The sequence below is a fragment of the Vanellus vanellus genome (assembly GCF_965231255.1).
Source record: "Vanellus vanellus genome assembly, chromosome: 5".
In the NCBI taxonomy this organism is placed as follows: domain Eukaryota; kingdom Metazoa; phylum Chordata; class Aves; order Charadriiformes; family Charadriidae; genus Vanellus; species Vanellus vanellus.
The window spans coordinates 20111602-20137850 of record NC_138910.1 but is presented as its reverse complement, the minus strand read 5'-3'; the positions used below and the strand labels follow the sequence as shown (position 1 = coordinate 20137850).

Below are 26249 nucleotides of genomic sequence, written 5' to 3'. Positions count from 1 at the left end.
TATTGCTTATTTTTCGTGCAATTACTAAAACAGAAAAAAACAGAAAAAATCCAATACACTTTTAATCCAGGCGTCACTCCTGTACTATAGGTAGAAAAAATCAAAAGACTTTTTAAAAGGCCAAATAGCACAATAAACAAACAAGGCAAAAATATTAAAATTACATTGGCTATACTGGTTAACAAAATTTTAAATTGGTGGATTGGAATATATAAATAGTGCAATGAGGAAATCAAAGCTGATCTTTTTTATTTTTCTCTACAATTTTATTTATTTGCAAAGAAAAAGTAAATTGGAGGAAATAGAATGTCTGTTTTGGCAGAATCTATTTAAAATGGGTATTACCTTTTTAATAAATCTTACCAATTGAAAAAGACATCTTCAATGTATTGTAAGGATCATAGATTCTGAAAGTACTATGGTCCTAATGAATCCCAGTTTAAGCAAACAGTTAATTGCATTTTATAAATGGAATACTATTTGCACTGAATGTACTGTACTGGGGGAAAATGATCCGGTACCCATCTTCTACCAATCCAGATGCACAGTTTCAGTAGCTATGAGATTCCTACATGCTTCCGGCTCACAGTAAATGTTGCTACTGAAAAAACCCAGCACCAGTCCCAGTACCAATTCCTGAATTAACAAGTCTTATCTTATATTGGCAAGTCATATCTTAAGAATGGGGTGGAACACCGTTGACATATTTTGGATTCACAATCTATCTTCTGATCTATTTAAGGGGCACTGTAAGAATATGTTGCCTTTTACACGGTGCAGAGATATGACTACATCTGTAATAGAATGGTTCCAACACCCCACTAAGAACAAATGTTGGCTTTTCTTAAGGTTGCTCTTTTCCTTAAGGAGTCATAAATATTTAAGCCTGATATACCTTACAAAAAAATTGTACCTAATGGCAATATTTACATGCTGAAGGTCAACCTAGGCATAGCTTTTTGAACAGGCTTTTCAGCCTGTTGAGGTCACAGTCAATGAAACAGCCTTCTTTATGCAGCAATGAGAAATTCACCCTGAAATTATTCTCTGTGATGTTACGTTGAACGAAGGAGTGTTACCCAGCGTTACCCTACACTACCGTCTTGCTCAATTACTCAGAAAATATGAACAATATATTGACCTGCCCACTGAAAAATGCAGCCAAGAAAGCCTCTTTTTTTTTTCCCAAGGGCTTTTGGATTCTACTCAGAAACATGGTAAATGCAAGGATCTAATACAACAAAACTAGTCCAGTACGTGTTGAAAGAAAGCTTTAATGTGACATATACTACCATCATAGTGTTTTGTAAGGCTCAGAAAACTTCCAGTTAAGTGTTATGTAATATACAAACATGTTAAAAAAAAGGAAGAAAAAAATTATTAAAATCTTATTCAGTCTTGCCATTTACTGAGTATTTTAATATATGTTCAGACTTAATGGAGGGAAAAAGGTAGCTGAGTTCTTTTTGAAATCGAGTTGTTACTATTTGCAATATTGTCAATATTGTTGGTCTTTTTTTCAAGGAATTAAAAAGCATGAAAATAATTTACTGATCGAAAATTGTAAATTTACATTAATAAACTTTAGATTCCTTTAAAAATATCAGAGCCTCAAAGAGACTGCAATGAATTGTAGTGCAGATCTGCACTAAAAACTTGGACTATGTTCCTGGTTTATAACTGACCCATATTTATCTTAATGGTATAGGACTTTTATTAGTGGCTTCTACCACTACACCTGCAAGCTTCAGGATGAAGGATGCAAAAATAAGACTAATCTAGAGTCTGGCAACAGTAACTTTTCCATGATTTTCTGTTCACAGTGGTTCATCTTGTTTTACCCCTATAGAGTGTTCTGACCATTAAAACCAGGAAAAATATTTTCAGAATAAGATACTCTTTGGGACATTTCTGCCCTATTGCTTCTCTCTTCTAGAACATGTGTGCCAGAGCATTGCAAGGAGTCTCTAAGTTAGGATCAAATATAGTCACACAGCTTTTATCAGACATCATAAATGCTTATTACATATGAGGCCAGTCATATAATTATGAGTAGTTCCAATAACTTACGCACTTTATCATGCCAAAACATCACAAATCTAATGGATCATTTAAGTCCACTAGGGTGGATTGAAGAGTCCAGATCAAGAATAATATTTAAAATGAAGAGTATTCAGCAGATGACATCTACAATATATCTTAATATAAATGTGCGTTTCTTGTTGTTTTCTTCATTGTTTTTATAATAAAGTTGATAGTTTAAAGAAAATGAAATTAACATTACACTAAAATGGGTTAATCGACTGGTTTTGCTGATTCCCTGAAATAATGGAATTTACACTGGTTTATTCATGCTGACTATTCATGAGAATACATTTGCTAACAGAGAAAATCAATTTCTATCTTGTCTTCACAGACAACAACATTAATAGGTCTTCTGAAGACAGCTAGACTGCTGCGTTTGGTGAGGGTAGCACGGAAACTGGACAGATATTCAGAATATGGTGCTGCAGTTCTGATGCTCCTTATGTGCATATTTGCACTAATTGCACACTGGCTTGCTTGCATTTGGTATGCCATTGGAAATGTAGAAAGACCTTACTTGGCTCACAAGATTGGATGGCTGGATTCTTTAGGAGAACAATTAGGAAAGCATTATAATAAGAGTGATGCAAGCTCTGGACCATCCATCAAGGACAAATATGTTACAGCACTTTATTTTACCTTCAGCAGTCTGACAAGTGTAGGATTTGGAAATGTGTCTCCAAACACGAACTCAGAGAAAATCTTTTCCATCTGTGTCATGTTGATTGGCTGTAAGTAGTTTTATCTTATTAATTTTTTTCTTTTTTTCTCAGTGTTTGAGCGAATGACTTAACAGTCTAATCTAATAAGATTATAAGCATGCAGTCGGAAGGGCAAATTCCCAGCGAAAGCAATGTTATATGCGAAAATATGTTGTGACTCATGCAATGTCAGGAAGTAGTCACGTTGTTTGACTACTCAAAATCTGTCATCCAAAATGTCAGAAGCTTTGTGTTGTGTATCGGTGTCTGTAAGCAAATCCTGTATAGGGTAGGAAACTGAGTTTTGAGTGGATTTAGGAAACTATAGCCCATCATTTTGGATAATCATAATTATATTTTGTTTGCTGATTTAAACCTGAACATATAAATGTATGTGTACCTTCTTAACTCTGACGTTTGTTAAGTTGTACTTCAGCTTAGTTCCTAGTTCTTAGCTATACCAAAGTCCATAAAATTAGATAAGCCTATCTTATAACACTAAGTTCAGGACTACAAATCTCCAAAGATAAATATTACCAACTTGATTACAATTTAATATTTAAGCCTCATCTGCTAACTGAGTTAGTACTGATACAATCAAGTCAATAAAAAGCTTCAGGTAAACCAATTCCACATCTCTGAAAGTGTTGCTAGTCTCATCTGAGCTGTTTTACACACAAAGTACATTATAAGAATTGTTGCATCATCTGCAAAACCCAATGATATGACTTAAGTAAGTTTTGTTTTTATTTAATCCAGCATTAATGTATGCTAGCATTTTTGGAAATGTATCTGCAATAATCCAAAGACTCTACTCGGGAACTGCACGGTATCACATGCAGATGCTGCGAGTAAAGGAGTTTATACGCTTTCATCAAATCCCTAACCCGCTGCGGCAGCGACTTGAGGAATACTTCCAGCATGCGTGGACATACACCAATGGCATTGACATGAACATGGTATGTTGTTCTGTTTTTCAGGCATGGATGCTGAGGAATAGATAAATGCATGAGAATTTAGAGATTGTAAGTCTTCATTATTTATGAGCTGTAAAAGTAAAAGCATAAGAAGGTGTATATATAGAAATTATTGAAAACAAAATCATTACAAGTTTGGCATCCAAACATTTAACTGCCTAGATTATTACAAGCTATATCAGAAATCTGAACTCTCACTGGAATGCTTGAGAACAGTTGACTATTGCAGTTGACTATTCTACGGTTAAGAGAAGAAAAAAACCCCATAGGTTTCTTATTTCAGGCATAGCTGTTCCAGAATTTTGTTTATACTTTGGCCGAATTTTCCACTCCCATTTCAAACAAGAGTACCTTTGTTGGTATCTACTGAGTTACTTTTCTATAAAACCTGTGGAGATCAATTCTTTTTCAAAATCCTATCGTGTAATCTAGAACAGGTACACTGGGGATGGGTGGAAGTGAGGAGCAGGCAGATGAATCAGCTGCTCTTTTCAGAGTGAAAAATTCTAATCATGTGATAGTCTGACCAGTAGTTTTCTTGCATTCATAACCACGTAATTCTGCACTGAAAGTCAACATAGTACTATTAACCATTTAGCAATCCACAGAATCTCATTTCTAGTAAGTGGCATGGTACAACACCCATATTTTCTGTTCTTGATAAAAAAAAACTATAAATGCTCCTTATATAATAGTGTATTATGTGGCCAGCTAAAAGGGAATAGCAGTCTGCTAATGAGCAAAAGTAAGCATCTATATTTCTGGCTTATTTTCTGGAGGCAGCAACACTTTTTTCTGAAAAGTTGACATAGGTTTGAAGACACTGAGAGCATTGTGCATCTTAAAGATCTGTGACTTTGTTTCTCTAGAGGGATACTTTCCGGAGCTATTCTGAGTTATAGATTAGAGACTTTGCAGAGCTCTCCATAAAGCTGGGAAAACCAAGAAAATCCATACAGTTTTGTAACAATTTAATGATAAATCAACCTCCAAAATTTTGACATAAATTCAAACAGCTTCCATGTGGTATCTATACATAGGTTTGTGAATGACTGTGAGAGTGATACACTTTCATGTAGTAAGAAGAAACAGTGGTCTTGATTAAAAGCTTTTATAAAGCTGAATCACTGACAGCTTGACTTTATGATTACCATTAAGTAAAGCAGATCTTGAAATTAAGACAGCAAATTAAATATTGGCTTCACCTCCCACTTCCATGAGTGTCCCCTCCAGAGGGATATTATGCCCAGTGCAGGACAAGGATACTTGTATAAACCTCTGCTGGTGATTACTGCAGTGGAAGGCAGCATCAGCAGCTTCATCCTGCATGGCACTGAATGGCCTAATTCCCTCTGATGGCAATGGGGTTGTGGGGTATTCAGAACTTTGCAGGATCAGGCCTTTAAGCTGCAGGTGGGTGCAGTCTAAGCCTAAAGTAGCTCATTGAATTATTTCTGAAGATATTACAAAATCACGTATGCCTTAACTAATTCATAACCACTAATGGATGTATTAAGAACACCTGTTTCACGTGAAATAGTAACTAAATCTGGATGTTGTCAGGTTAAAATTTGCATAATGCAGGAATTGGTGCACTGGAATTAGTCTTGGATTTGTCATTAATGTGAAACGCTAACTAAATGGATTAAGCATATTCTGCAATATGATTGTGAGGCAGTATGGAGGCTTTGTTTTAAATAAAACGTGAAAAAAAAATCAAGTTTAGTATCTTGTTTTGTTACCTTTTATTTCTTATTCTGATCACAATTCTGTCCCTCAAGTTTTACGGCAGGCGATTAATTTTCTTAAAAAGTGAGTTTGAATATATTACACTTAGTGCAAGGATAATATAAGAATTGTGTGATTTATGTTGTACTTATGAAAGATTTATCTCTTTCCTGTCTGCTTCATACCTAAATACATGGAATAACACCACCCACTGGTAAGAGCAGGAGGTATTTATATCAAATTTAATTGCAGTATAAAGTGTGGAGAATATCCATGTTATCTGTCGGGTTTAGAGCTTGTTCGATGCTTTATAATTTTAATTGTAACTTTTTGCATGATGAAGGGGTAGATAGCAAAAGGAAATAATCAAAGTAGAATCAGATGTGGGGCAAAATGGTTACTAAAAATTAGACATTAAAAAACGCTAATCTAACCACATTTATTAATCACTGTTTTACCCCACAACTCAAATCATGCTTCTCTGCCCAAAAAAGGTCATGTGCATATCGGTTTGCATTAGATAGTTGCTCTGTAGGAATGTCACTCGGACAAAGTTGCCATGCTGATCATTCTGCATTTTCCTTTGCGTGAATGCTCTCAGTTCAAACCATATATGCATGTTAGCACAAGCACCAATGAAGTTTTCTTGGCTATAAGCCATGTGCATATGAGATGGACTTGCATGTGTTATTAACTTAATTTTGCATGAAGTATTTGCATTTACACACCAAAGGGATAATACTGTCTTCAGACAAATGTGTTTGACTCCTATCAATATTTACTGGGAGTTTTTTGCAAATATCTGAAGGCAGAATTTGATCCAATGATGTCTTTCTCTTTCATTTCATGACTGAAGACTGAATAAAATTCAAAAACTCAGTCCACTTTCTCTTTTGAAAGATGAAATGCATGAATGATTTACATTTCATATATATATATATGTACATGCAATGTATACACACACATACTCATATATATATATAAATAATATTAGAGAATATGCTTCAAAAGATGCTTTTAATTATCATCAGTAATAAACTTAAGAATTCAGAAAAAGTGAAAAAAAAACACCAACTTTTAATCTCAGGAATCATACTGCACTAGGACTAAATAAACTTCATTTCCTAAATAAAATCCTACATTTTAAATTGAAAACCAGAAGATAATACTTTATGCTTATTTGAAATGGCTAAACTTAAAATTAGCTTTAAAGATCTGCAGGTGAAATATACTGATAACATTGTTTATTTGTTTATTTGTTCCCCTCTGCTTCATTTCTACATCTCTGATTATGCTTCATTGCATAATGTACTTTGATAAAAACAATTCCGCATAAGTATGCATGGACTGGATAAACAGGATTTGGGATTTATTTTAATCTGGATAAAAATCTTGAGTCCATAGAATAAGCGTAATTTAAGTCATATCCCTCTGGTACACGCTGGCAAAGTTAAAATACGAAAAAAATTATTTACAATGTATATTGTTTCATGAAAGATGACACCAGTCCCAAAGATTCAAAGATATTATTTTTATTTTTTAAACTATCCTGTTCTGTTTTTCCTAAACTCTCTTTGCCTTCTTTTCCTCCCTTCATTCCGATGTTATCAGTCCAGGACTGATAATAGCATGCCTGTGATGCTTACTCTAAAAAGACAACATATTTAGTGTTTGAGATCCTTTTTTAAGTTATGCATGTTTTTACAATCCTCCTCCCCTTCTTTCCATGGATCTTCTGTGCATCTGAATAGCTTTACTGGTTTATTTTACCTTTAAAAAGAGTTCAAAGAGGTAAATAAGTGGGACAAGGTTTGGAAAGTGTTCAGCCAAATGTACACATTCGTTAATTGAAATTTTGGATGTGGGGCAGATGCCTTTCTATTTTGGGTTTTACCCCATACCATGAAAGGAGAGAGCAAGTTAGATTTTTTATGTATAAATTTATGGAACCTTCTCCTGCAAGCATGCAAGCAAATGGTCGATTTTACACTTCTGATAAGTTATCTTGGCCACAGTGATCATGCAAGTACAGCAGAGCACACACCTAACTTGAAGGTTCAGAACCAGCAATGCTACTGTATCAAATAAAGGGCAGGTTTACCGTTGCTTTGGTAAGGCTTTTTTTGTGAGAAATTTGCCACTGGTCACTGGGTGACATGCTTTTCCTCCCGCTGTGATCACGTCCTATGACATAAACAATTCTACCAATAGAACTATTGCCAGTAATACCTTTGAACCAGAGAATTAGAACAGTAAATTCAAATTTAAAAAATAGGAAGGAGGAGTTACTTATACCATCAGAAGGGTAATCCAAATTAGAAGTGTTTGGAACAAAAACGAGTAGTAATTGGTTAAATAGAGGGAATATGCAATCATGATGGAAAGTAGTACTGCTATTTGTGTATATGTCATAATGGAAATCATAAGACATATAAACCTATCAGAAAGTACCTCAGATATGATTAGCTGTAAAGCTGTTCTTTCATTTTCTATAACAAGACTACTTAAAAAACATGAATGCCTACATTGAATCGAGGTACAGAAAAGAAGATCTCACAGGAAGAAAAAAAACGTTCAAAAATGTCAATCTATTTGCAAAGTGATCCTTTATCAGTTTCTCACTGCATTATATTTTGTGGTCTAACAACTCAAAAAGAAGAGCAATTAACAATTTTCCAACTATCATTGTATTTTTGGAAAGACATGAATCTGGTCAGCTTCCAGCTTCTACAGACCTTAAACTTTTTGTTGATGAGGGAGTCAACAGTCTAAGAAACGGAAATAATTCTCTGTCCTCTTACCCAGCAATATATCTTATCTCAGAGATCACCTTTCAGATGTGCTCAGAAGCTGCAACATTATAGATGAAGAATGATGCACTGCAGCTCCAGTAATTTCAACATAAAAATGTCACGCAAATCTGTGTCATGCCAATGACTAAAAGCAAAAGATCCTAATACTTGATAAGGTTGTCAGACTTCAAATCTCATTGAAAGGCGAATTAGCTCATCATCACACACTGCTTCACTTCTGTCTCAACTGTTGTAAGGAACTCCTTCATATCCTGCAAAAAAAAAAAATAATAAAAAAGATAATCTGACTCTGCAATATTTTTCTGTATAAAGAAGAGAAAATGTCGAAAATAATCCTTATTCTATGTGGAGCCCAAGAGCTGTTGGAGCAGAATTATCGCCACCTGTGACCTTGTTCATTCTTTTCTAAATGGCAAAAGCCCTTGGAAATGCTTTGGCCTTCAGCTTATAGAAAGAGTTAATTTCTGTAATTAACTATCACAGAAATGGTAAGTTGTAAATTCTTTCTAGAAACAGAACTAGGTTGAATTACAGAAACGCTTAGCCTAGATGAAGTTGTTATTAAAATCTGAGAGTCAAATGTTTGTGACAAAACTAAATCCCACCCTACTCTTTCCATCAGAGGGAACAACCACTTGGGGACAGAGATCCTAATTCAAAATCTATGCAGCGTGATCTGTGCAGCTAGAGAGTCTCAGATTAGTGCTAAAATTAGGTGGCAGAAAGATAAAAGATAAAGACATAGGTTATTTCACCAGATATATGAATTAGCGTGAGTTAATTTCACTCATTCTTATGGAACAAAAACAGACAAAATGTTAATTTTTAATATAAATCTCCACTAAAGTGAACCCTCCAAGGCATGGTGTTTGCTCCCTATACTTACTTCAAAATTTATTATTCAAATTCTTCAAGAATTTTATTCAGCATTTAGTGATGCCAATGCCAACATATCCTGAGATATGCACATGAGACCCAAATAGACATTAAGTATGTGTAGTCTATGACACAAAGTATATTTATTCCTGCCTCTTTGTACCTTCAGCTGCTCAATTTTTTTGCTGGGTTAGTTTTTGCATGGATCAATTTCTCAAACCATTTCACAAGGAGAGATCAACACGGAGCAGGAATAAACATAATGTGGGGAAAGACCAGAATTCCTCTTTCAGTTTATGCCAGCTTAAATTGCCAGATGAACTTGAGAGTCTACCTTTATCTTTCCCTCTATATGCTGCGTACTTGCCACTCAAAAATAAGTGTGACTGATTCTAGGACAAGAAAGTCTTAGTCAAAATGAGTTTCAACATACCCCAAACAGACCCACAACATACAAGAGCCCTCTTGTTCTCTCTTCAGCTGCTGCCTGGCATTGAATGTTTGACCCACCTATATTTCAACAGGAAAAAATGTATGATGGAAGATTATGTGCAAAATTAAAGGAATATCTTTGACTGTCAGACTGCAGGGACTGGAGGATCTCTTATATTAGGAAAGGCTGAGAGAGCTGGGACTGTTCAGATTGGAGAAGTGAAGGCTCATTCATGGGTGATCTCATCGATGTGAACAAATACGTGAAGGGAGGGTGTAAAGAAGATGGAACCATGCTCTTTTCAGTGATGCCCAGTGACAGAACCAGAGGCAATGGGCACAAACTGAAACAGGATGTTCCGTCCAAAAATCAGGAAACACTTTTACTGTGAGGATGACTGAGCAGTGGCACAAGTTGCCCAGAGAGGTTGTAGAATCTCCATCCTTGGAGGTATTCAAAAGCCATCTGGACATCATCCTGGGCTACCAGCTCTAGGTAGCCCTGCTTGTGCAGGGAGGTTGGACGAGATGACCTCCAGAGGTCCCTTCCAACCTCAACCATTCTGTGCTTCTGTTGATATAGAATGTGACATTTCCATGTTTAATGAGAATTATTGCAGCTAATATCCTGATTTGTTTTGGCTTGGATGCTTTCTAAATATTTTCTGTGGGACAGATGTCAATACCCATTCCAGAATCGAGGATAGAAAACCTAAAAATTGTCATAAATCTTATCATTTATCCAACCAAAACAAAGTTATCTTTGCCCCAAACATTTGCTAGTTGTCTGAGCTTAGGGCACATAGAAGTCTGATACATATATAAGTGATATCTTGTTGTCATCTTGAAAAAGAGAAGTTAATGAAGCTGGACTCCCTCTCCACTTATAAAAGACCACATTCTTGAAGGCAATATGAATCATGTCCCTGCTATCCTCACTAAACTTCAATCACTTATTCCACACAAAATATTTTACTTCTTTCTGAATGACACTTTCCTCCTCTCTAAGCATGTCAAGTAGCTAAACCAACATTATTTGACATGGAAAAAGTTTTATTCCAGACAGGAAGAGATGACTGAATTTGGACTTGATAACTATCAATGAGAGACAACTGGAGCCTATGGTCACGGCATCATAACTGGTTTTCCTTTTCTTTTTTTTTTTTTTTTTGAGGGGAGTTGGTTGAGGCTGATTGTATATCTTGTTAAATGTGTTTTTAGAAGATTTGTATCTCTTGAATTATGCATGAGTTCTGATTCTAAACATGATTCTTGCCATGAGAAGCCAAGATTTTTCTCACCAGGGCCCAGTGGAATCACCATTGAGGAGATATTGAGTGTAATAATAGAAACATGTCAGGAAAGAATGGAGCGATTGAAACCCAAACCTGTATTCAAATGATTTCTTAATTTTGGATTTGTCATTGAGAATAATGCAATTTAAAGATCAATTCTAGCTTTATCATTTTCGAAATTTTATTTTGAAAATGGTTTTATTTTTTCATTACCTAGTCCTGCATTCATATAATTTCAAGATTATGTTGCTTTTAGTTGTTTAGAAAAGTGTATTTTAAACTTTTCTTGTCACGTTGAAGTGTGACTTAAATGTGTTTAAAGATTCCAAAAGTTCACAACAAATGAAAAGAAGTGAAATGCAATATTTAGAGTTTTGTTATTTTTAAGCTAATCTTATGATTTTGAAGACTGCATGGATGATTTTCTAACATTTAGAGTTGTCAGTATGTGTACACATAATGTATTGCTGTTGATTGCCACATTATAAGAACTTAATTTCAATACAACTTTTCCGGCTCTACAAAGACAACCAAAGATATCTGTGAGAATCAGATACTTCTGTATTAATACGAGCTAAAAATTGATGAATAAGAAATATTTTCTCAAAGTAATGCAAATCTGAATATTAGGAATGTACGTGGAGGCTTGGGTTGGCAAGATATCTGTATTGCTCAACATAAAACTTAGTTTGGAAACATCAAATTCTGTACAGTGTCACCTACTGGACTTGGATTAAATACCTCACTACATACAATGTGCGCGATATGGTAAGCTCATTTTAGTATTGTAGTATATAATGTTTTAACAAATTTATCTTCAAATCAGCTTCTTTCTTGTATTTCTAAACTTGTGTTAATGGATTTAACTCCAAAACTCCATTGGAAGTCAATATTATTTGGGCATCGGTCTTCCTTCTAGACATTTGACAATTGTGGTATTAAAGAGTAAGTGTCCTTCCTCTCTGATGTACAACAAATATTTTAGAGTGTAAGCTCCATGGGGCAGGGATTTTTTAATCACAGATATTTGAAAAGAGGCTAGTATCTTTCAGATGTTATTGGCATATAAATAATTATTAACTAATATGCAATGATTTTAGAACAGTTTCATGTTACATATAAATTAATTATCAAAATAATTCTTTCTTTAAAGAAATACCCAAAGTATCTTCAGAAATATAAACCAACACACATGGTCTGCATGGTTTTTGCTTAATGGTAAAGTACAATCCCTTGATAAATGAGATAAACAGAAGCTGATGTGAAAAATGAATACAATTTATCCTAAGGCTGTGCTCCTCACTTCCTAACAATACAAATAGCTTTTCCTGTAAGTACCTCTGAACTGAAAATATATTTCCTATTTTGCATCCTATAAAAAATGGAGCTTTTCTAAATTATATTCAGGTAGATGTATAGCAAAAGAATTAATTCAGAATAGGTCTTTTTTACTCAAATGACTAGAGAAGAATTTCAAAATAAACACCTGCAATTTTTCTCCGTCTGTATCATTGACAAGGTGTATTTGGCTACCAGTTTCTCAGTATCATTCAGTAAATAAGTTTCTACAACCCACAGTATTTTTATATTAGTATAATTACATTAAAATAAGAAGAGTAATTGCATACTAAGCTCTTTCTAGTGGTGTGACAGATATTGAAAACAGTGGCACCACAGAAGCTTTTCATTATCATGTTTTCTTTTGCTTATTGTTGTTGAATGCTGGCTTTTTCTGAGGATGTATAAATTTCATGTGGTAATGCCCTATAGCTCATAAAATTTTTGTATATATGTGTTTTAAAACATTCTGTTTGTTATTTCACAGCATTGATTTCCATTAGCAATCATAGAAACATTTCAACTCAGTTAAAGGTACTAATATTTCATTTGTAAATCATAGCTTGGCTTGTGTGGACAGAAGCCTCATATCAGAAATGTGTTCATCTTCGCCATTAGCAAGGGATGTGAGTTACAAATATCTTTATGCAATAAGAATGAGTGCACAGACCTTTATTGTGCTGAAGTAAGGATTAATATAGCAACAAGTGAATGCATTCTGGTTTGATTTTTTTTTTGTGCAGGAGAAAAAAACAGTGCAGAATATAAACAGGAATGAATTAATAGACAGCTCTAATAACAAAAGGACACATCCTGTTCACATATTCATAGGACTGGTAGCATCAGTTCATGTTCTGTCCTTAGAAATATGCAACAGATAGAGCTGGTCCCAAGGAAAGCATATGAGCCATTAACATCATTGACAGCAGATAACAGGATTTAACAGAAAGAAATGGTGGTGCACAATAATGTGTCAGGCCCGTTCCTTAACACAGTGGTCACAGTCACAAGGTGGACAGTACTCACATAGAAGCCAGTAGCAGAAATGTTTATTGATTCTAAAAGAATCAGAGGTAACATGATCCTAGGCAATTTAGAAAAGCTCACACATATTGACCACGTTGTAAGTAGATCACTTTTTTAGTCCTAAACAAAATGAACATGTTGCCATGGTACCCAAGAGGAATCCCATGATTCCACATTAGGCAAACTCCCATTGTTCTGAGTAAGAGATGAGCAAGGACCATAGCAACTAGCCCTGTGGTTTGCTGAACTAATCATCTGCCTATGTAAATCTGCATATCATTGTTTCAGAGTGCCCTCTCTCCGAAAAATATCTGATCTTGTTCAGATAGCTCTCATTTTACAAACGTGATGGTTATTTCAGCAAAAATCTCTCATGTTAAATGTAGTCCTTTTATAATTGATGAAAAGGAAATAGACATATTAGTCCAAATAGGTGAAATTCAGTCAAGACTCTCCCTTTATCTGTCTTATTTGTTATTTTACTGCAGTATATTCAATCATATACCTTGACACTATTTCTTGCAATGAAAGAATTTTGTAACCACTACACACGTTAGTATATGCATTAGTATTCACATTTTATAAGCTTTGAAGTATAGATTAAACTATGCACTTGTTGAATTGTAATACACTCTAAGCTGTTAGGGCCACCTCTATTTGTATATCACTTTTTTCTTTCTGTCCAGGAAGAAAACATAAAAATTATATAAAGCAACTTTCATAGCATTCACATGAAATCCTTATGCTTGTCTTTCCAGGTCCTGAAGGGGTTTCCAGAATGCTTACAAGCTGACATTTGTCTTCACCTCAACCAAAATTTGCTTCAGAATTGCAAAGCTTTCCAGGGTGCCAGTAAAGGCTGTCTTCGAGCTTTGGCTATGAAATTTAAGACAACGCATGCACCTCCTGGAGACACTTTAGTGCACTGTGGAGATGTTCTCACTGCTCTTTACTTTGTGTCAAGAGGGTCCATTGAAATCCTTAAGAGTGACATTGTTGTAGCCATTCTTGGTAAGTAGATTACTACAAGGCATATTAAAAGAGTCAGGGGATTGAAAAGAAATATCCATTGTTGTTCCTGGGGAAGGAAATTTGTAAATGTTTTATTCACTGTTATTTAAAATCAAGCAGAGAAATAATTTTTTTAAGGCGCAAAGTCTTCGTTACTGCAATAATTCATGTGCACCAGAGAGCCCACTTCCTTGGATATCTTAAATATAAGAGCAGGAGTGAGTCAGATTTTTCCCCAGGTAAGCAGTAAGCTGCAACCTGATGCAAGCAGATATCAAATTACTCCAGTTCTGATTATGCCACAAGAACCAAAGTCAAGAATGCTCTTTTCTTAAACAGGGTATGAGGATACTGAGGCACGTAAACCCCCTATATGCTAACTGGAGAAAAACACATATCTACTTCAGGCATTCAAAATGTCTTCCAGCAGTTTTCAGAAATGACTGCTTCTGTGCACTGAGCATATAGAAAAGGAAAAGAATAACACATTAATCTGATCTATATTGATACTTAACTGTAATGACACCAGTGTTTCCTCTATATTTCTTATTAACACGTTCTTGTCTGTATAGCATGGGGAGCTACTTGTTTTCTTTCCCAATGAAGATGGCTCAGAGCAATGTTCAGTCGAGTTGGAAGCTCACCTGCAGCTGGTGATGGCTTTTCTGTGCAACCAGTAAGACTTCTTTAGTTACAGCAATTTTAAAAGTAAAATAACTGAAACCGTATGTAAACAAGACTACCGATTTGTTCCTCCAATGTAGTATCAGGTAATAGGAACGCAAAGAATAATTGCACAGATGAGTAAGGATTTTGCTTTACGGCCACCTACACCAGCTGCAACATCATTCATGTGTTCTGTATAATCCACTGTAGGAACTTAGAGCCAGATAAGTAGCTGAAGCAAAATGTGGACTGTTAGCAATATGTGCTATTAATCCACTTCTGACTGATTATTCTGCTAGTACTTTTCAGGGTGGATATGTGAGCAGAAGTACAAAGGTGTGCCTACAGCAATCCTTCCCTAGGTTTACATAGTGTTATCAAGGTAATTTGTCATCTCATGCTGTTGCACCTCATCAGCCAGGCAAGCTTTAGACACAAGCAAAATAGGGAGCATGCAAGTATAACACTGTGAGGTTTTTACTTACCCATGTGAGTGTCTTCCCCTGATGATGAACAGCGTGGTTCATCAAGGATTTCATCTCTTACATCAAAAACTTGTAAACTTCTATAGCACTCACAGAATCACAGAATCACAGAATCACAGAATCACAGAATCACAGAATGGTGAGGGTTGGACGAGACCTTCAGAGATCATCCAGCCCAACCCCCCTGCCAAAGCAGGCTCACCTAGAGCAGGTTGGACAGGAACGCATCCATGCGGGTTTTGAACATCTCCAGAGAAAGAGACTCCACAGCCTCTCTGGGCAGCCTGGTCCAGTGCTCTGTCACACTCAAAGCAAATAAGTTTTTCCTCATGTTTAGATGGAATTTCTTGTCTTCTAGTTTGTGCCTATTTCCCCTTGTCCTGTCACTGGGCACCACTGAAAAGAGTCTGGCCCCATCCTCTTGACACATATCCTTTAGATAGTTATAAGCACTGATGAGATTCCCTCTCAGTCTTCTCAAGGCTAAACAGATCCAGGTCTCTCAGCCTTTCCTCATAGGAGGGTTGTTCCAGTTCCCTGATCATCTTCGGAGCATTCCGCTGGACTCTATCCAGTAGTTCCTTGTCTTTCTTGAACTGGGGAGCTCAGAACTGGACACAGTACTCCAGATGTGGCCCTACCAGGGCAGAGTAGAGGGGGAGGAAAACCTCCCTCAACCTGATGGCCACACCCTTTTTAACACACCCCAGGATACCTTTGGCCTTCTTGGCCACAAGGGCACATTGCTGAGTCATGGTCAATTTGTTATCCACCAGGACTACCAGGTCTCTCTCCACAGAGCTGCTTTCCAGCAGGTCAACACCTAACCTGGACTGGTGCGTGGGGTTATTCCTCCCTTGGTGCAGGATCCTACACTTGCCCTTGTTGAACTTCATTAGGTTCCTCTCTGCCCAACTTTCCAGCCTGTCCAGGTATCGCTGTATGGCGGCACAGCCTTCTGGTGTGTTAGCCACTCCTCCCAGTTTTGTGTCATCAGCAAACTCGCTGAGGGTACACTCTGTCCCCTCATCCAGGTCGTTGATGAATATGTTGAACAAGACTGGACCCAGTACTGACCCCTGGGGAACACTGCTAGTTACAGCCCTCCAACTAGACTCTGTGCCGCTGATCACAACCCTCTGAGCTCTGCCATTCAGCTAGTTCTCAATCCACCTCACTAACCACTCATCTAACACACACTTCTAAGCTTATCTATGAGGATGTTATGGGAGACAGTGTCAAAAGCCTTGCTGAAGTTGAGGTAGACAACATCCACCAATTTCCCTCATCTACACAGCCAGTCATGCCATCATAGAAGGCTATCAGATTGGTCAAGCATGATTTCCCCTTCATGAATCCTCCACATGCTTAGAGATGACATCCAGAATGAGCTGTTCCATCACCTTTCCAGAGATGGAGGTGAGGCTGACTGTCCTGTAGTTTCCCGGGTCCTCCTTCTTGCCCTTTTTGAAGACTGACATGACACTGGTGTTCCTCCAGTCCTCAGGCACCTCTCCTGTTCTCCAGGACCTTTCAAAGATGATGGAGAGTGACTTAGCAATAACATCTGCCAGCTCCCTCGGCACTCGTGGGTGCATCCTATCAGGGCTCGTGGATTGGTGGCTGTCAAGTTTGCCTAAATGATCTCTAACCCAATCCTCCTCAACCAAGGGAAAGTCTTCATTTATCCAGACTTTTTCTTTTACCTCCAGGGTCTGGGATTCCTGAGGGCTGGCCTCTAGCAGTAAAGACTGAAGTACAGAAGCCATTCGGTAACTCCGCCTTCTCTGTATCCTCCATCACCACGGCACCTACCGCATTCAGCAGTGGGCCCACATTTTCCCTAGCCTTTCTTTTGCTACTGATGTACTTGAAGAAGCCCTTCTTATTGCCCTTGACATCTCTTGCCAGGTTTAATTCCAAGTGGGCCTTAGCCTTCCTCGTTGTATCCCTGCATACTCTGACAACATTCCTATATCCTCCCAAGTGGCCAGTCCCTTTTTCCACATTTAGTAAACTTCCTTCTTCCATTTGAGTCTTTTCAGAAGCTCCTTGCTCACCCATGCAGGTCTCCCGCCTCCTTGGCCTGATTTCTTACTCATAGGGATGCACTGATCTTGAGCTTGGAGGAAGTGGTACTTGAATATTAACCAGCTCTCTTGCACCTTCTAGAGCCTTCTAGAGCCTTAACCCACGGGATTCCTCCAAGTAGTTCTTTGAAGAGGCCAAAGTCAGCTCTCCTGAAGTCCAGGGCTGTAATTCTACTTTTTGCCCTGCTTCTTCCACACAGGATCCTGAACTCCTCCATCTCGTGGTCACTGCAGCCAAGGCTGCCCCCAGCCTTCACATCCCTAACTAGTCCTTCTTTGTTCATCCAGCAGAACACATCTCCTTGTTGGTTCCTCCACCACCTGGGTCAAAAAGTTATCATCAATGCTCTGCAGAAACCTCCTGGACTGTGCGTGTCTGGCTGGGTTGCCTTTGCAGCAAATATCAGGGTGGTTGAAGTCCCCCACAAGAATAAGGGCCTATGATCATGAGGCCACTTTCAGCTGTCTGTAGAAGGCCTCAATGACTTCCTCTTCCTGATCCGGTGGTCTGTAGTAAACACCCACAACAGTGTCACCCATATTAGCCTGCCGCTTAATTCTTACCCATAAGCTCTCAACATGTTCTTTATCCACCCCTAGGCAAAGCTCGATATGTTACAGCTGCTCTCTTACGTAGAGAATAACTCCACCACCTCGCCCCGCTACCCTGTCTTTCCTAAAATGTACATAGCCATCCATGACAGCATTCCAGTCATGCGAGCTATCCCACTGTGTCTCTGTAATTGCAATGAGATCATGGTCCTGTGACCACACACGGATCTCTAGTTCTTCCTCTTTATTCCCCATGCTGCATGTGTTGGCATACAGGCATTTCAGAGAGGTAATTGAGCATGCAGGTTTCCCTGGAGGCATGCGAGAGGATCCACAGTCCAGAAAAACTGACAAGTTTATGAACTCATTAATTTCTTCCTGGACCAAAGTGGTTGAGTTTTGCATGTTATTCATATCAGATCCCTGTGCTCTCACAGTGCAACAGAAACCCAGGTATTTGCAGGGTGATACCACTATATCTCTTCCATCCTACAGCTCCTCACGCCCGGACCACAGTTTGGAGTCCCGCTCTCCCAGGGAACAGTGGTCCAGACAGAAAGAGAGACAGTTGTGCACGACTGCAGCTGGAAGGAACTGCTCTGTGGGCCCATATCTGTTGCACAATCGATGAGGGTAGAGCCTACCTGATAGCTGGCTCCAAACAATGAGTCTGTGATATCTTGAAGAATCTGCTAAAAAAAATGGATGATACAAATGAAAATTGCTGTGCAATGAAATCACACAGAAACCTAACAATTATCAATACTTAGCCAAACATTTTTAGTTAATTCCTCTTTCTGAAAAACCTACACACAGAGATGGACATAAAAAACACTCAATGTTTTGTCCTCTGGGGTTGAAAAGACTTCAGTCCAACAGAGGTAACATGTCCACCCTTAACAAGTATTGCAACTTCATCACAGAAATCAGAGTTCTGAGAAATGTTGGGTTTGTCCCCCAGATCCCCTCAACTTTTCAGCACTCTTTGATGCTGCTGAGTAAGGTCTGATCAGCACTGACCTGACAACAGTAATTCTGTGCCAAATCCTTCAAAAATACAATGGCTGTGGACCTTGTAGAATTACGGAATCACGGAGTTTTCAGAGTTGGAAGGGACCTCTAGAGATCATCTAGTCCAACTCCCCTGCTAAAGCAGCATTGCCTAGAGCACATCACTCAGGACTGCATCCAGGCGGGTCTTGAAAATCTCCAGGGAAGGGGACTCCACAATCTCCCTGGGCAGCCTGTGCCAGTGCTCTGTCACCCTCACCGTAAAGAAGTGTTTCTGTGTATTTGAACGGAACTTCCTATGTTCTAACTTGTGCCCATTGCCCCTGGTCCTGTCACTGGGAACCATTGACAAGAGCCTGGCTCCATCCTCCTTCAACCCACCCTTTAGATACTTGTACGCCATAATAAGGTCTCCCCTCAGCCTTCTCTTCTCCAGGCTAAAGAGTCCCAGCTCTCTCAGCCTTTCCTCATAAGGCAGATGCTCCTTAATCATCTTAGTTGCCCTTCGCTGGACTCGCTCCAGCAGTTCCCTGTCCCTCTTGAACTGGGGAGCCCAAAACTGGACACAGTATTCCAGTTGTGGCCTCACCAGTGCAGAGTAGAGGGGCAGAATGACCTCCCTCAACCTACTGGCCACACTCTTCCCTATGCAGCCCAGGATTCCACTGGCCTTTTTGGCAACAAGGGCACATTGCTGGGCCATGGATAATTTACTGTCTACCACGACCCCCAGATCCTTCTCCTCCGAGCTACTTCCCAGCAGGTCCACCCATAACCTATATTGGTGCTTTACATTCTTCCTCCCCAGGTGCAGGACCTTGCACTTGCTTTTGTTGAACCTCATTAGGTTCTTCTCTGCCCAGCTCTCCAGCCTGTCCAGGTCACACTGGATGGCAGCACGGCCCTCTGGGGTGTCAGCCACCCCACCCAGTTTGGTATCATCAGCAAACTTGCTGAAGATACACTCTGTCCCCTCATCCAGGTCATTAATGAATATATTGAACAAAATTGGACTGAGTATTGACCCCTGGGGGACACCACTGGTTACAGGCCTCCAACTAGACTCTGTGCCGCTGATCACAGCCCTCTGAGTTTTGTCCCGCAGCCAACTCTCAATCCACCTCACTGTCACCTTGTCTAGCCCATACTTCCTCAGCTTCCTAATGAGGATGTTATGGGAGATAGCGTCAAAAGCCTTGCTAAAGTCAAGGTAGATGACATCCATGACTCTCCCCTCATCCAGCCAACCAGTTATAATATCATAGAAAGCTATCAGATTGGTCAAGCACGATTTACCCTTGGTAAATCCATGTTGACCACTTGCAATCAATTCCTGTTCCTCAACATGTTTGGAGATGACATCCAGAATGAGTTGCTCCATTACCTTCCCAGGGACAGAGATGAGACTAACCGGTCTGTAGTTCCCTGGGTCCTCCTTCTTGCCTTTTTTGAAGATTGGACTGATGTCAGCCTTCCTCCAGTCCTCCGGCACCTCTGCTGTTCTCCATGACCGTTCAAAGATGATGGAGAGTGGTCTAGCAATAACATCCACCAGCTCTCTCAGCACTTGCGGGTGCATGTCATCAGGGCCCATGGACTTATGAATGTCCAGCTTGGCCAAGTGGTCTCTGACCTGGTCCTCCTCAACTGAGGGAAAATCTTCCTCTCTTCAGACCTTCCCCTTTGCCTTCAGAGTATGGGATTCATGAGGGACAGCTTTAGTAGTGAAGACCGAAGAAAAGAAGGCATTCAGTAACTCTGCCTTCTCTGTGTCTTCCACCACTAGGGCACCTGTCTCATTCACCAGTGGGCCTACATTTTCCCTAGTCTTCCTTTTTCTATTGATATACTGAAAGAATCTCTTCTTATTGTCTTTAACTGCAGTGGCCAAGCTGAGTTCTGATTGAGCTTTGGCCCTTCTCATTTTCCCCCTACATAGCTTTGTTATATCTTGATAGTCCTCATAAGTTGCCAACCCCCTTTTCCAGAGAATGTAAACTTTCCTTTTTTTCCTGAGGTCCAGCCAAAGTTCTCTATTTAGCCAGGCTGGTCTTCTTCCCCGTCTACTTGTTTTTCGAGACACGGGGATGGCCTTCTCCTGTGCTTCTAAGAGCACCTGCTTGAAGTATGCCCAGCCTTCCTGGGCACCTTTGCTCTTCAAAATTGCCTCCCAAGGGACACTCTCGACCATAGAATCTACCACTTCTTTCAGTTTTTCAGAGAAGATACAAAAATAATGCAATCCTGTCAATAGTCATATTGCAGAGAAGGTGTTATATGCCTTGAATATTCTGCATTCATAAACATCAAGGCCAGAAGGGCTATTAGACTATATTGGCTAACCTCTGTTATATCACTGACCCCTGTTACATTTCACACCTTTAAATATCTGTTGTGTCTAATGAACTGTGTTCGATGAAAGAAAAACAATGGCTTGCGATCTGAAGACATAACGAGATGAAAAAGTAATCACTTTTCTGGGCAGTTTATTTCCATAGTTAATCATTTTTATTGTTAAAAATGTGTGCTTTATTTCCAGTATAACATTATCTTGCTTCAATTTCTTTCCATTCATTCTTGCTAGGCATTCCTTATTATACTCTAGAGGCATTTAGTACAGAGTAATTTTTCAAATGGATTGAGAACAGCCCTGAGGAGAAGGACTTAGGGGTGTTGGTTGATGAGAAGCTCAACATGAGCTGGCAATGTGCGCTTGCAGCCCAGAAGGCCAACCGGATCGTGGGCTGCATCAAAAGGACCGTGGCCAGCAGGTCAAGCGAAATCATTCTCCCCATCTACTCTGCTCTGGTGAGACCCCACCTGGAGTACTACGTCCAGCTTTGGAGTCCTCAGCACAAGAAGGACATTGGAGCAGGTTCAGAGGAGGGCCATGAAGATGACCAGAGGGCTGGAGCACCTCTGCTATGAAGACAGAGAAAGTTGGGATTGTTCAGCCTGGGGAAGAGAAGATTCTGGGGAGACCTTATGGCAGCCTTCCAGTACTTAAAGGGGGCCCACAAGAAAGCTGGACAGGGACTTTTTACAAGGGCATAAAATGAGGGGTAATGGCTTCAAACTGGAAGAGGCTAGATTTAGAGTAGATATCAGGAAGAAATTTTTCACTATGAGGGTGGTGAGACACTGGAACAGGTTGCCCAGGGAAATTGTGGATGCCCCATCCCTGGAAGTGTTCAAGGCCAGGTCGGATGGGGCTTTGAGCAACCTGGTCTAGTGGGAGGTGTCCCTGCCCGTGGCAGGGTGTGTTGGAACTAGATGATCTTTAAGGTCCTTTGCAGCCTAAACTATTCTGTGATTCTATATATGCAATATAATCAGGTTGCTTCTTAATCTTCCTGTTGATAAGTCATGACTGTGCTCTTTAAGATCCTCACTGTAAATCAGCCCTTAAATTATTTTTTGCATCTTTTAGCTCACCCAGCTGAAAGCTGCTCGCACAGTTTTCAGCTTCCTTTTTAGAAAAGGAAGAAACTAGAACTACTTGTAGTAACCTAATATAAAAGCCACAAATGTTTAACAGAGAGGCAAAATCACCCCTGTATTCTTTTTTACCAGGCAATCTTTCTCAGTTGCTATGACCACTATTCCTTTCCACAAATGTTTTCCTAGTTCCCTCCTAGTCTCTAGTTTACAGGTAAGTCCTGCAACCCTTAGTTTAGAGCACATTCTCATGGGTCTATAGCTGTGGCTGCTCTGCATTGATGAAGGTTAGGTGCAGAATTGGGAAAAATGAGCAATTAAACACAGATTACGATTTTAGCAAACAGGTACCATGAATGCGTCAACATTGATTGAAAGAATTGTAATAGAATTGTAATAGAATCAAAACAGAGGCAGCTATGTTTAAAGAGGTTCTTTACAACAACTTCTGCATCTTAGAAGTATCGTATTCCCTCTGAAAAATATAAAAAGTCATTTTCTACTAAATATATTTCAAGGATGGTCTGTTTCTTCATGTAATTCTTAACAAAATGAGATTCCAGGCCAGACAGGTCCTCGACTCTACCAAACAACAGAAATTACAATTTTGTCATCATAACAATATGATTTAAATCAGCAAATAATGTTTTAACAAGAAAGGAGAAAGAAACCTGCTCTAGTCATGCTGTTTTGATGGAACTGAAGAAAAACTAGATGAAACTAGATTTTCCTTTTATTTAGTCCAAGTATATGCCTATGTAATTTCATAGATTTAAATAATTTTACTTTTAATATTTAATAATAGTACTTTTGATTTATAACAACATATGTGCAATGGTAATCTGATTGTATCACTTCATATAAAATCAAGAGTTCTCCACCATTATCATAAAGAAATACATCATTCAATGTAATGGTTTACTCATGTTTAAAATAATAATCTCCATCTAATTTTCTTTCTGCAGGGAAAAATGATATTTTTGGAGAGATGGTACATCTTTATGCAAAACCAGGAAAGTCAAATGCAGATGTGAGAGCTTTAACTTACTGTGACTTACATAAGATCCAGAGAGAAGATCTACTAGAAGTTTTGGATATGTACCCTGAATTTTCTGATCTCTTCCTCACCAATCTAGAACTGACTTTTAATCTGAGAGATGAAACTGCAAAGGTACAAACAATAAGTGATTTTTTTTCTTAATATTGGGCTAAATTTTCTCCACAGTAACAAAACTTGAAAATAGAAATTGAAAAAACAAGGTTAGCAAAGCTAAAAGCTAAAAGCCTGAGGCCAAATCCTATTTTAAAAAAATATACTCACCTGATTGCTCCTACTGAAGTCAGTTAAACTCAGCAGAAGTCAATGAATGATTCAGATGATGCTAATCTAACAGGATTTGATTCTATATTTAAATAGCATTAAAGTTTCAGCCAGGGGGATTTTGGATGTTTTGTTAAAGCCATGGAAAATATGTTTTTTTCAGATGACTATAACCTGGGTCACCAAAAGGGGAACTTTTGACACTAAATATAATTGTACAGCCATAAAATACAGATAAATCAGATTATCTGGATTCATTCTGTGTCTAAAAATAGAAAATATTTAATTGCCTTTCAAACATGAATCATTAATTCTCTTATCTTGGAGTGCACCCTACCTCCTAGGAGACTAAAAGCATACAAGGGCTTCTCAAATTTCACTCAGTCTTCAGATTTGCAGGGATTTCTTTGTCTCTTTTTCTCACAGTGACTGTCCTAAGTGTCCCTTTTTGCACAGATTGCATCTTCAGGAAAGCAGACAAATTACTAGCATTTCCTTATTTCAGACTGCTGGGGTCATTCTGAATTGGGAAAAAAAGGGCAGGTTCGGCCAGCAGGGGAGAGGGGAAAGGCTATTGCCCAGCTCAGGCTACTGGGACTAAAGTTTTCGCTAGAAAGTTGCAGGGTACACCAGCACTGGCCACCAAACACGGACCACACTGCCCACATAATGACTAGTTTACATTTCATTGTTTCTGAGAGACTACCATTTTGTGGTTTAAGACTATACTTTTAAGGAAAAACAGGGGTTCAGTGAGAAGAAACTAGCATAATTTGGCCTCAAAGGTCTTCTGAGAAACAAGGAGACAAAGAACACTAAGTTTTGGGCAGTAAATGTTAGGGATATTTTTGCTAATCACATGTGGATCTTTAGTTTTAGAAAGTAAAACACATATAACTTCTGGCAAGAAAATGTCACTTCTTTTTATGCTGAGCTTTTTTTTTAATAAAAGGTGGTTCTGAAAATAAAAGACCAATTCTGATCTTTATTTTAAAAGTCATCCTTTTGTATTTATTGAAAAGGTCATCATTATTAATTACTTGTGAAATACAAGATGACGAATTTATAGTCTAGTGATAAATTTAAGTTAAAACTGAAAGTCCACATATTTGAAAAATTCCTTGAGGATAAATTCACATTAACGATTTTAGTCTGAGCAATTATTTCCTGCAATTACAGTGCCATCAATGTTTTATCATTATTTTTTCCTTAGGTCTGAGAAAATTGAAACAAAATTCCACCTTCTGTGTTGTGGTGTAGAATACACAAAGAAAGTTCTCACTGTTCATATTCCTTAGAAATTTCCCAGTTGTTACTTCTTACTGCTGTACCAGCCACTAAGAAAAAATTACTAGACTTCACAGAGACAGGGAAGGGAGGACAGGCTCACCCATGCCTCTGAGCTTGCAAAATCACACTTTTCTCTAGCAGTTCCACGTGCTTTCCACTGTCTATTGCAATCCAGAAAATCATCCCCCAAAAGAAGTGATGAGCACATGCTGATCTTCAAAACATCACTCAGATCCAGATTTGTTATCTGAATAATAGGTGCTTCTGCCTCAACTTTTGCTCCTGTCCTATTTATGTAAAAGTGCCTTTTTCTTCCTGCAGTTATTCTACCAGTGGGCCACCACTGAAGCACCTTACCCACCAGGTTTACAATGAAGGGAATAGAGAAAGATGTAAACACTTCCCACTTCTTTCCCTCTGCCCTTCTCCCACATGCAAATCTGCTTACTTGAGTGGTATGGGAAACCTCAGTAGCACAGGGAAGGGAAGTAGGCTGAAGCCAATGCCATGGGTATGTACACAAAGAGCATAATTGGTGTTATATTTGCTTATTTGTAAATTTCTCCATTTTACATAAGTAGAAAGAAGAGTTAAATGCGTCTTGTATTTATTATGGCAAAAAAGCACATCCATCTATAAGATGGATAGAAAAAGAAAACATTGTGTTCTGCTATGGAAATGAGACTGAATTGAATCCGACAGAGAGGAAGGGAGGGTATAGAAAGATAAAATAATGAGGGGTAAAGTGTCTGCTGTTTGTCAGCCTTATATTTACTGCTGTAAAATGTAACCTTTATAATCATTACCATGTGGTTAAATATAAATCTAATTACAATTAGTTACCACATTACTTTTCGCAATAGTATACATTCTCTGTTAAAGGTTATTTAATTTTTTTCATTAATTGCTCTAAGATTACTTAAACCACACCTGTGCAAGTTCAGGAAGCTGTTAACACATGAACACGTGTCTTTCCGTGTAAGCTTATTATCAGGATACTTTTGTTTCACCATCAGGTGGTGATATTGTTGGTTTTGCTCAATCTGCATGAACTTTTTAATGTCAGCATTGAGCAATACCATTAGCTGGGGATGGAGAGGTCGATGCAGACTGA

General features: G+C 38.5%; 1 protein-coding gene across 1 annotated transcript in view; it reads left to right on the top strand.

The window, feature by feature from the left end:
- The window catches only part of KCNH7 (potassium voltage-gated channel subfamily H member 7), a 253766-nt gene that overhangs the window by 201622 nt on the left and 25895 nt on the right, over nt 1–26249 (top strand). Inside the window, exons 8-11 of the mRNA XM_082484494.1 lie at nt 2417–2816; nt 3546–3745; nt 14030–14282; nt 23490–23695. Coding sequence (XP_082340620.1) covers nt 2417–2816; nt 3546–3745; nt 14030–14282; nt 23490–23695 — 1059 coding nt within the window. The remainder of the gene's footprint in view (nt 1–2416; nt 2817–3545; nt 3746–14029; nt 14283–23489; nt 23696–26249) is intronic.